The 12108-nt window shown below is 48.8% G+C and overlaps 4 protein-coding genes across 4 annotated transcripts; 2 read left to right on the top strand and 2 right to left on the bottom strand.

The window, feature by feature from the left end:
- Positions 1-3097: 3097 nt before the first annotated feature.
- On the top strand, positions 3098-5651 carry FPRO_13029 (putative CYC8-general repressor of transcription; the record flags this gene model as incomplete). The annotated part of the gene is made up of 6 exons (XM_031223610.1): positions 3098-3395; positions 3468-3661; positions 3716-4396; positions 4450-4749; positions 4800-5114; positions 5169-5651. 6 exons carry the CDS (start codon positions 3098-3100, stop codon positions 5649-5651), a joined length of 2271 nt encoding a protein of 756 aa, XP_031088952.1.
- A 1377-nt stretch (positions 5652-7028) lies between these two features.
- FPRO_13028 (uncharacterized protein) lies at positions 7029-7613 on the bottom strand (the record flags this gene model as incomplete). Its single annotated transcript, XM_031223609.1, has 1 exon — positions 7029-7613. The coding sequence occupies one exon, from the start codon at positions 7611-7613 to the stop codon at positions 7029-7031; it is 585 nt and encodes a 194-aa protein (XP_031088951.1).
- A 414-nt stretch (positions 7614-8027) lies between these two features.
- On the bottom strand, positions 8028-8935 carry FPRO_13027 (uncharacterized protein; the record flags this gene model as incomplete). Its single annotated transcript, XM_031223608.1, has 2 exons — positions 8028-8345; positions 8408-8935. 2 exons carry the CDS (start codon positions 8933-8935, stop codon positions 8028-8030), a joined length of 846 nt encoding a protein of 281 aa, XP_031088950.1.
- A 1767-nt stretch (positions 8936-10702) lies between these two features.
- Positions 10703-12078, top strand: FPRO_13026 (uncharacterized protein; the record flags this gene model as incomplete). Its single annotated transcript, XM_031223607.1, has 5 exons — positions 10703-10968; positions 11038-11060; positions 11107-11471; positions 11527-11567; positions 11616-12078. The coding sequence occupies 5 exons, from the start codon at positions 10703-10705 to the stop codon at positions 12076-12078; spliced, it is 1158 nt and encodes a 385-aa protein (XP_031088949.1).
- Positions 12079-12108: the final 30 nt, after the last annotated feature.

The following is a 12108-nucleotide window of genomic DNA, read 5'->3' as shown; positions in this document are numbered from 1 at the left end:
CGAAATAATTGTGATCAAGATTAACTATGCTATCATACTTAGAACGCGGAGTGGTCTCCATAGCGACATCTAGAACTTGTTCACCGTTAGCTTGATGACCCATGAAAAGATAGTCGACGGCAAAAAGTGAAGATATGGTGTTTGATCAGACATCCAAGGAAGAATAAACCCTCATCTGTCCCAGAAAAGGCTCGATCGGGACTCGAGTGGAAACTGCGAATTAAGAGGAAATTTTCATCATGTAAAACGGGAGTGGTTGTTGTGAAATAAGATAAAATGAGTAGAAACTTACGTTAGTTCTCAGAGAGCTTTGTGAAGCTGCTGGGTTAGTCGTACGGTAATAGCACATTGTTCAAATCTGTAACAGCGATGTTAGCAAGGCTGGCAAGATATGCGCGTGCTAGAAAGGCTGAGTGTGGTTGTGTAGTCAGACGTTGATACTGGCAAGTAACAGGCCTAGGGCCCGAATACAGAACTTCTTCATGGTCGATTCAGTTGGGAAAAGAAGAATGTAACTAGTGTCATCATGCAGAGGGGGCAGTGCTGGGAGGTAGAAGTGAGGGAATGGTGATGCTTACCATTCAAATGCAAATTGGTCGCGAGGCTGCAATGAAAATTTTGCTAGCCAAACAAACCGCCAAAAGCAAACATCCATCACAACCAACACATCGGCAAGTCGCTCAAACGAATCCGTTCAAAATCAAAACAGATGCTCCAGGAAGGCAGTCGTCGTGCGATCTCACGCGTTGTGCTCGTGTAAGGAGGTAGACAGAGGCGGTTTGTTGTTGTTGGAAGGGTTGAAGCTTGGAGAAAGAAAATTAAGAGCCGCATCGAGAGAAGATATTGGAAGACAGTGCAAGAAAATTTGTCATTTGAATGGCACTGTGCCAAGTTCACGTGACCGGCATCTTGTCCTCTTTCGCTACTAGCGGCGGAAGCCAATTCAAGACCCGCTTCAAAATCGCGATAGATGCATGAAGCAATTTGTCTTGTCCTCCACCTGTGATGGATGGATGGATAATGGATTGTCTGTCTTGGAATAAATAGGCTAATCAGTTCGTTAGCGTTCTCACGTCATGATTCTGTGAGATTCTGCCAACTTTTCTTACTGAACAATGTGCTACCTCAGTATTGCTTTTTCTTGAGGCCAAAATTTGATTGCTCACGTTTTTTTTTTTTTTTTTTTTTTGTTGCATTTGGAGGAACAGCTGCAGCCAACACAACGCAGTTGAAGATCAATGCCGGCACGTAGGTTGAGATTTGGGACATCCCGGTTCTAGGGACCTTCGCGTGTCGTCAGGGATTCAAGAGCTGATTCGCTATAAGGGGGGAGCTGCTTCAAGTTTTACGTATAATATCTTTCTATCGAGTCGCTCATTTGAAGGCTCATTGGAGACAAATTAAGGGGACCAGCAGCTGTCAGGTCTGTGTCCTTTATTGGCTGCTTTGTTTCGTCAATGCTGGATCCGCACAAGTCTTATACTTCAATAAGTGCATAAACATCCACTCTTATCTCGGGACCCTGGTCCGAATCCGCCGACAAGTTTATCCACTTCCTGCATACCAACGAATTAGAACCATTTCTACAACCAGACAACCCCACTCGCCCAACTCTGCCAGACGCAAAGGTCAAATGGCTCCCCCAAAAGTCTACGACCCAGAGATTGTGACAGAGAACGAGCGAGTTGAGTGAGATCTCCCCTGGTCTGTAAGAGCAAGCCCGTCGATCATTATCGAATCTCTATCGGCATCGAATGTACCTCGACGCAGTCACTGCCACCCTGAGATCTCTTGTCTGAGAGCATAATCGCAGACAAGCCAGCGAGATCTGAGATCTGCTTTTTTGAACTCGCACTCTCCTGGTCTTATACCGACAGTTCACGCCTTGGGTTGACATCCGCTTGCTTGCCTTGCTTCCATGGTTCCGTCTAGTCCACAGGCTCCCTCTTAGGTAGACTACAACTGGACAACCAGCAGCAGCACACTTCCTTTACTCGAGTGCCTGCCAACTTCTCCCACTTCTTTTCTCCTTCTTCTCTTCCTTCTTATTTTCGACCAACATTCAGCCTGGCTGAATCTCAAATTTACCAACCACCCCCGTCACGTCAGATTTCAACCTCGGTATCTTGCGTGCGCCCTCTGCTTTTCCTGTCAGTCAGCTCAACGTGCGTACCTGAGTACCGGGTCCGCCGTCGCATTATCAAAGCCCAGCTCAGCCCAGCCAGGCCTTTAGCAGAGACAGTCCAGGCAGAGCAGACTTCTAGGAACCTAGAAGCAGACGACAGTATCCGCTGTACAGTTTTGTACCGTACCGAACCGTACCTTACTGAACCTAATCGCATCCGCGGGAGACACTACCCAGCCCAGCCGCCCACTCAACCACGGCCCAGTCCCCGTCCTTGCGACTCCCATTCTTTCTTCCCATCCCCGTACTGAAAGCGGATCAACCCTCTTTGTGGCATCGCTCCCGTGTCTTCGCATTGCCTTCTCCCCTGGGTCCCCGACTTTCGACAAATCTACCAATTTCTTACTCAACGCCTTGATCTGCGCTCTTTTTGGGCCTCACTTTTTTCAGGCCGTCCCGCGGTTTACTTCTATTGACCTCTTCGCTGGTCCCGGCCTTTGGAATCTCGTGACGTGCCACTCGCCCCATCGTCGCCTTATTCGCCCACAACCTCCTGTCCCCCCCGTCGGTCTTGTTCTCTCTCTCTTGTCCGCATTCGCAGCGCGAAACCACACCACCAAATAATTATCTCTTCCCCTCGCCGATGCCTTGGCGGTTCCTATCGCATCGACACTCTACGATTCCACAGCAGAAGACTCAATAGTCACGCTTTTGATCTATATTCCCTTGTCGTTTTTGATTTCCGTCACGATCAATATCGCACCGTGCACCCCGTCCTGTCTCGTCGCGAGACGCGAAATACCTATTATAAACATCCTCAGCCACTTCGAGTATCCGACATTCGTCTTTCGCGCACCCATTCGCGTCGTCTGGCAATCTCACTTAATTCCCATCGTTCTACGTATGCGATAGTATTTCCACGCGATCGTCGATATCCACGCCGTGGATAATCGACCCGACTACTTAATCATGATGGCAACAAGTATGGGCCCGAATTTCTCTGGGCATCCTGCTGGCATGGGGCATCCAGGTGTCGCTGGCCATCCCATGGGACCTGGTGGCATGCCTCACAACCCAGGTCAGCAAGGTGCTCCTGGGGGAATGCCTCATCAATTCGGAGGACCTATGGTCTCTGCTCCCGGAGCACAAGTAAACCCTGCCCTCATGGGCGGTATGCCGCCGGGTGCGAACCCAAATGCTCATGCTTTACAGCACCTCAACCCCACCGCGCAGCAGCAAATGCTTCAGCAACAGCTCCAGCAACAACATTGTATGTGATACCCTACTGGCACTGTCTTTACCATCCCTGTCCCTGCGCAACCGCTAATTGGCCCATTCACAGTTGGTAATCCGCAAGCGATGGCTGCGATGCGACAGCAACAGCAACACCTACTTCAGCAACAACAACAAGCGCGACAACTCATGGCTCATCAAGCCTTCCAAGCCAATATTCAGGGCGGTATGCCTATTAACATGGGTCAATTTAGCCAACTCAACCCTCAGCAGCTCCATCAACTCAGAAGAGGCCTGGCTCCGGTAGGTCAATTAATAACCTAGCTGCCATTCGCGTCTTTTCAGCTAACAAATCAGGGACAGCATCCACAAGCCCAAGCGATTATGGCCCAGCAGCTTGCTCTGCAACAACATCAACAGCAACAGCAGCAGCAGCAGCAACAGCAGCAACAACAACAGCAGCAGCAGCAGGTTGCTCATGCTCAGCAAATGCAAGCTGGACCTAATCCAGGCCAACCGATGCAGATGAACGCTCAGAGCATACAAGCTATGCAGCAAAATCAACTCGCTCTTCAAAATCAGATGGCCAACCAGCAGGGCCAACAACCCCAGGGCCAACCTCAGCCTCAACCCCAACCACAACAGCAGCAACAGCAGCAACAGCAGTCTGGCCAGCAACAGCCTCAGCACACCCCTCAGCAATCATCGCAGGCTGGTACACCCGCTCCCACTGGACCTCAAACACCAGCTCAAACGCCCAGCTCAACTCCTGCTCAGCCCTCCCAACTTCCACCTGGACAGAGCCAACCCCAGGTGCCACAAACTCCTGCTCAATCACAAGCTCAACCGCAGCCTCAACCCCAGGCACAGTCACAACCGCAGCCACAAGCTCAGCATCAGCAGCATCAGATGAGCGCCACTACCGCGCAGCAACTCGCACTTCAAAGCCAACTTCTCCAGCAGCAGCGACGAGATAGCATGAAGGGCCAATGTTTACTAAAGCTGATGCAATTCAGCGAACACTTGAGTGGCTTTCCTGTAAGATATATCGTAATGAAGTCCTCTGTGACAAGCTAACAAGAGATCTCTAGGGCTCAAAGGGCCGAGATGACGTCTCCTACTGGCAGGGCTTTGTGTTTCGCTTCTTCTCACCAAATGGTGTCTTTCGTCATTCATTACATATCACTGACGCCGAGGATACGACCGATAAGCAATACGAAATCGCTTATCCTGCTATTGCTCGATACTTTCACACGCATTTTGGCAGTGGCGTAAAGAATATGCAGTTGATCATGGATAAGGGTGTGACAGATCGACCTCTTCCTGGCGATTGTCACTGTATTGAAAATTCCAAGGCCAGTTTCGTTTATTGGTTCGAGACTGGATCTCACGTAAGACATTCTGATTGATCTGAGTAAATGAGTTGCTAAGATGGTGATAGTTGGTCGCTAGTGGTACGCTCCGAGCACAATTCGACGCTGAACAAAGGATCGAACTTTTCGAGTTCCTCACCACGAGTCATGACGAATTCATATCACGAAAACAGGTCATCGATGCAGCGAAGCCCGCCCACATGTGGATGAAGGAATGGCACAAAACTAACTCACAGGATGGCAAATCACCCGAATTGTCTAAGAAGGGCAAGGGTCGACAGTTGAAGTCACCTCAAACCCAGCCACCAGAGGTCCTAGTTGACCTGCCGGATTCGGCTGTCAACAGCAAAGGTGTGACTGAAGCTGTCTTCCAGTTTCTTGAGGTAGGGACAGCTCACTCAACGTAAGTAAGAGTGACGCTAATGAATAATGTCCAGATTGTTGAAGTGATGGGACAGATGAACCCATTATTCCAATTTTACCATTCGAACCCCGGCCTTGGCCCGTACCAAGCCCTCGATCAGTATGTCTCAACACAGATCAACGGAGTTCCGCCCAATATGAATGGTCAACAAATACCCCCCGGGGCCCGCACACCGAGCTTCGGACAATTTCCCATGGGTGCAAGCCCAGCCGCGGCTCATATGAACCTCCCTGGATCACCACACATGGGCAGCCCAGCACCTGGACACATGCAAGCTCCCGGAATGCAGATGCAGCAAAGTCAGCAGGGCACTGGGTCAAGCGGCCCCAGTGCAAACACCTCCCCCGCTTCGAACAAGCGCCGACGGCCATCAGCAGTGAAAGAGGAGGATGGATCTGGAGCACCTACGCCTGCTGCCAATGGAATCCCACGTAATGCCAAACCACCCACACCAAGGATGCCAAAGCGTCTCAAGGGAAACCCGCCAGCCCAGTAAGGGATGGACTGTTTCATTACCTCGCACAGCGAGATATTTGGGTGTTTTATTCAGCATCACTTTGCATAGTGGCGTCACTTCGTATTTGTTACTGCTATGGGCCTATCTGTGGGGAAGATATTCTATTGTGACAAAGTGAAGGTATCTTGAAAGACGTGTATTTCCACATACATACAATCTTGGCTATGTTTGTCAATGCATAACGGATGCTCTTGGGAAGTCCCTTCTTGGAGCACACCCTTTCACTGTCTAGCCATCTTTGTCTGGGCAGTGAATCGGAGACACGGATGACGAGACCCACGCATGTTGGAACATGCACATAATGATAGTAAACGACATCGTCATGGGCCTGTTTCTTGAGCATCAATGCCCACCACCAATAGAGGGGAAGGAGGAGATCAGGGCATTAATTTGGGTAACGTGGTTAAGTTACCTACTCTTGTACTCTTGTACGATTACAGGGGCCTGGGGCACAGGCTGGCGTCGAAAGTCTTGGCTACCCTTACTTGTTTTTGTCATCTGCATTTGCCTTGATCTTGTTTATTTATCTGAAAAGAATGCTCTCAGCAAGTCATTAGGTGTATACGGCCGGGGGAGTTTGGAGACACTGGTGGATTGGTCGAGCATGTCGTTGTCGTCAATGTCCGTCTTAATTTAAGAGCTAAAGACCAAAATCACGGGGGAGAGGAGCTGAGGTTGTGCTGTGCCGTGCCGTGCCGTGCCTTGTTGCGTTGCGTTGCGTTGTGTTGACTTATGAGCAGTCTGGTGGCGCGAGGATCATGGGTTTGTTCAGATTATACCTAGGCTAAATATGGAGTTTGGTCTATACGATGTTAATTCGATTTGTCAGTCTGTCTAAATCTTTGGTTTATCTTAGTGTTGACGGTTTTACTGCTCGATGAGCGCCTGATAAAGCAACATTGGGGCAAAGGTTCACTGTGCCACATAGTACAACCCAAGAACCCACATTGCACGAAAGAGAAGTGAATCAGAGCAATCTGACATGAACCAATCTTTGCAGGCATTGGTTACTGAGAAATCATGTCCCTTACCGGGCGTTCTGTTGATATCTTGTATCGCTTGTGATGAGACAGCATTAGACGAGGCAACTAGCAGTTCCATGAACAAATAGATAACGTTATGGATAAATTTTAATGCGTGGATGAATAGCGTGTTAGTTCCATTCCTTGGAATATGCTTGATCTTATTGCATACATCAAGTTCTAACACATGTTCCCCCCCCTTTGCCCCTAAAGTGCATCTTGCCGGCCGTCCAGCTTCATCGTAATGTTGCTGATGTCACTATCCTTTTATACAATCAGTACTTAAAACGCTTGGCGGAGATCGAGTTGTGTGAACGTACTGGAGGATGTGCTCTCAGGCACTGTTTTTGAACCACCAGCCAGAAGTCTTCTTGGCTGGGAGATGCTCACCACGAACGGAGATGTAGCACTTGAGTGCTCCTCTAGACGAAGCCATCATCTCCTTGAGAAGAAACCACTCAAGCTCAGAGCGAGCCATGATGTCTGTCTTGGTGACGAGATCACGATAATGCCACTCCTTATCGCTAGGTCCAAGTGGGTAAATCTTGCCGCCATAGGTCCAGTACAGCGTAGCAGAGATGAGCTTGGGACGGCGGACTTGGCGGCTGAGTCGATTCTTGCCGGATGCCTCGACGACAGGGAGCTTTTCCCGTAGGAGATTGAGGAGATGAACCCTGGAGGTATTAAGAGGAATGCTCAGAGGGGTCGGGAGAGGATCCCAGGAGCCAGTGAGAGTGCTGTCGTGGCAGGGATCATGTACAATGAGATCAAACTCGAGCTGTGAAACTGGTGGGAGAGGCACAAGAGGTCTTGCATCACTTGAGGGATTATCAGTTGAGTTGCTCAGAGCTGAAGGGAAGCTTTTGGCCTTGAGTGGATGATGCGCAAAGGGCTCTTGGGCAGTGATGAATAAGTCCATGGCACTTGGTAACTCTGAGGTTCAGAGTCTGAAGGAAACAGTGAGATGAGGCAAAGATAACGATGAGGAGAAGAAGGCTGAGGAAGCGGAGGTGTTGTGTGTAATTCAGGCCACCTGAGATGTTATTGAAGTGAGGGGTCGTTCTTCCACGACTGCGCCAGAGACTCAGCTCCTATTCAGTGAGATAGATGCTTTGCTTTTGATGAGCGCGCAGAAAAGGGCGAGTGTCAGGTTGGCGTGAATGTGAACTGGCCAGGGGCTGACAGTGACAACTTGGCGGAGATGCTTCCGAACCACACACGATCACAGTTACAGTCTGAGGGATTCCATTTGCTTCAAGGGCGTCAGGGGAAACTAGAATGAGGAGGGCTAATACATGATATCTCTTCACTGCTTGACCGCTTGTAAATCCCCTTATTCCCCCGTGTCACCAGGCTCCACGCTTGCAACTTTAGGCATCTTAGATCCCGGCTGAGAATTAGTCGCCACAGGGGCAGTATTAATTTCTGATGCAGCTGGCTCAGGTACGGTGGTGTTATCTCCGGCGTTGGAAGGTTCAGGCGCATTGGTGTTGATCGCATCCGTTGAAGAGGTTGATGATGGTGAAGGCTGAGTATTGCCAGTCGAGTTATTCTGGCTGTTGTCAGTGGTGCCATTTGAACTTCCGTTTGGAGGAGTACTCTGATCGTTATCGGTTTGTTGGGCCAGAATCTTAATAGGCACATAACCATGCTAGAGAATTCTATCAGCTATCTCCTTCTCCTCAACCACTTCCCTCTAGCCAATGCACTCACATCGACCAAGATGAAGGCTCCATAGTTATTTATTGCTGTGTCAATCATCAACTTATGGAAATCTGGAGCTGTCATATCGCCAAATGACACCTTCTTCACAAGATCTGGTGGTGAAACAGGTCCATCTATTGGGTTAATAGTGAGGATTGAACGGTAGCTTCTCGTGAGATAGAGTGTACAACGTCGGGTATAAGCTTTATCTCCAAGTCCATGCTGCTCAGACCACCAGGATAAATTTCCTAGCACTGTTTCCCGAGGTGGAGGATAGTTGTAGCAAGCATCGTTCGAGGCGAGAACAGTTCCTGCACGATGGTATATGACTTTGATCCTGATGGGTGGAGAAAAGGCAGGCCGATATAGCTGACCTAGCTGAACAGGTGCTATGGTGAGTTGTGGTAGAGCAACCGGCGTCGTAGGTACATTCATGGGAACTACTGGGAGGATGTAGTTCCCAAAGATGGGGGGTTGAAAGAGGAAGGCCATAGACGTAGAATTTTGGGGTAATGGGCGAGTTGACAGATAAGACATCATGGTTTCTGGTAGAGTTCTCTACTTTAAATACGTGAAATGGTAGGACTATGGGTCGTTTAGTCACGGTGACCAAGTTGGGTTCGTGATGATATGTTTGGTGTTTATGGCTAGTAGACTATTGCTTGGTGTCACTCACTCCTAACACTGTTCAGCCCCTGTGAATACACCTCATTCGGCCGAGTCCAGCTTGTGATTAAATGCATTAATAAGTCCCACAGCTTTTGCCATGTTCCATTTTTAATAGCTCATAGGTATGGGTAGATATTTTATTTCATGTATCATCCTCAAGAGTACTTAGGTGAGTCGTTGAGATGATTGCGTTTGACAGGTGAGGGAAGAAGTACTCAGGACTTGAATCGATAACTCCCTCTCTGTAGGTAGGTAGGCTGGCAGCCAATACCATACCTAGGTACTTAGTGGGACATACTTAACAGCAAGCATCTTAAATACTTAGGCACTACCTATGTACATCAATCAACTTTCCTAAGGTAATGGCCATCCATCTTTGAACTGATACTACTTTATAAGTGGTCATGTACCAGGTACCTCTATCATGATATGAAAGGGACTTTGGGTTCAGATGACAAACGCATACTCGTCCATAGGTAGGTAGGCACGCTGGAAAGTGCCACCTTTCGCGCCTGCTCTGTGTTTCAGACCAGCTCCTGCCGACATCGAAATTAATTTACCCCTTGAAAAGAATTGCATGTCCAATATCAAATTCATCATCCTCCAGTCCAATCGACCACTCTACTCTCTCTCCTTCGTTGTTCAACAAACATTGGCCCAGCGCAAATCGCTCTGGTTGTCAAATCTAGATTCGGCAATTGCATGACGGTAGAGACAGATTCTAACTTAGCGGCTGCCTCTGACGTATCATATCACACTAAGATCGACGGGCCTTCGTGCATTGCGTTGGCTTGGCCTTATCCTCACCAACTAAGTCCCCCATGCCCCGATAAACTCTACTCTATCGATCGCTTACTGTAAGCTATCGTCCACCAATTTGAACTGCATTAGAGCTGTTGTTGCTGTTCCATTGCTGTGGAGCGGATTAAGGATAATGACATAGCAAGACGCCAATGGCCAGGAAATCGCTGGTTCAAATATCACGAATGCGCTCTTAACAAGATGTCTCGGCAATTACAATGCCGTGGACTAGTCAACCGTGGTGAAAGGACAAATGGGCCCTCCATCCTCCTCCCTGCAGCTTCGTGGTTGGAACTGGGCTCCATCCCTACCTTACGGAAAAGAAAAGAAAGGCTCAACCGAAGCGGTGACAATCTACATCCTCTTCACCGTCAGACACCACTGGACTCAGTCGGTAGCCAGGTGATATTAAAAGTTACTAACCCTCCACACCCGGGCTATCGGACTTCCACAACAGGAGCGCCACGTCCTCAACGTCCAGTCTTTAGTCCAGGATCAGCCGCTGGGCGACGCTACCACTACAGCTTGCATTGCACTGGCCCTTCTGTTCCGCGTAACCCGCCTCCTCGACAAACCCTCAGCTCGCCGTGCAGTACAGAAATGCCCTGATACGGACATCGAAGACTCGGTGGCGTGGGGATCGTATTTTGCTTCTTGCAACATTTTCGTGGCATTCGACATTGATTTCGACTTGGTCTTTTGGCTTTGACAAACCGAGACCCTTGCTACAAAACCTCGAGATCAAGCCAACATTTCTAGTTGGTGTTCAATCGTGTGCACCACTCACCAACCATCTAACCTCTTACCTCTGATCACGTCGGTAGCCATGATACAATGAAGGGGGGCGGACTGCTTATTCCACCATGGTTCGAATACCACGAGCCAAGTTGCTCTGACTGGGCGATTGTCAGCATCGCCTTTGGCATGACTCTGTGTCTGTCAATTTTTGGTCTCATTCGTGTGGGTATTCAAACTTATCATCAATGGAAACGCGCACAAAGAATCACAACGTATATGGTCTTGATATGGCTTGAATTGGTCTCCAGCGCCATTATTGGAGGTCTTGGCTGGGGTTATGTGCGAGGAACTATTCGTCCAGGGTGAGTCTTGGTTGCTCAATCTCTATTTTCAATGACATCAAGCTCAATGATTAACCATGTCACTTCAAGGTTCTTGATATATTTCTTCATCTGTATGTTCACTGGCTCACGTTTGCGGTCCCGGGCTAATCGCTACAGTGCTCCTTTGGGTATTTCAAATCCATTGCATTATGCAAATCATTGTCAACCGAATAGCCCTTCTCCACGTTTCACCGACCATCGTTCGACGACTAAAATGGGCAATATTTGTTATCTTGGCACTTATTAACGTTTCGGTCTTTTGTATTTGGATACCGGCTCGACTGCAAATTAGCCAGACTTATATCGACATCAACAACGTTTGGGACCGAATCGAGAAAGGGATTTTTGCGGTTATTGATCTGGCTCTGAACTTCTACTTTGTCTATCTTGTCCGCTCGTCCCTCATATCATACGGCCTAACCAAGTATGTGGTGTTGTATCGCTTCAACCTGGTGATGGTCATCGTCTCCATCTCGATGGATGTAAGTCCTCATTATCAAACTCTTCTTTATATCAGCTGGCTGACACTCGAAATAGATTCTGATCATTGGGTCAATGTCACTACGGAATACATTTCTGTATGTTGAAACTCCCGTGTATTGCCCATCAGCTAATCGTTGTGCCAGATACGTCGAGTTTCACCCACTTGCATATCTCGTGAAGCTTCATATCGAATTGTCCATGGCCGAGCTCATTGCCAAGATCGTCAAGGCCTCCGGGCCCAATCTCGCTCCTTGTCGTTGCACTTGCCACGACAATCCCAACCACACATTCCTACATCAACTACAATTTCGGCACAGTGCAGCTGCAGCTCACAGTGTGACTGCACCAACTACTGGAAGATTCCGTCGCTCTTGGCCGATGTCAAAGGCCACGCGCAGCAGAGAGAAGCGCCGTGGAGGAACCCGATCACAAACTCCGTCTTTGACCAAGAAGATGGTTTCAAAGAAGCGACAAAGTAGCGAAGAAGACCAGCCGAAACGGGAAGTCTGGAAATCTGACACCAATACCGGCACAGACTGCGCCTCGCACCACTTGCCGAGTTCTACGGGACAATCGAACGAAAGCTCACACGATCATAATGACTGAAGCCATGACGGAAAATCGCGTAAGCGAGCA

The sequence above is a fragment of the Fusarium proliferatum genome (assembly GCF_900067095.1).
Source record: "Fusarium proliferatum ET1 genome assembly, contig: FPRO_scaffold013, whole genome shotgun sequence".
In the NCBI taxonomy this organism is placed as follows: Eukaryota; Fungi; Ascomycota; class Sordariomycetes; order Hypocreales; family Nectriaceae; genus Fusarium; species Fusarium proliferatum.
This window is presented reverse-complemented; position numbering and strand designations above follow the sequence as displayed.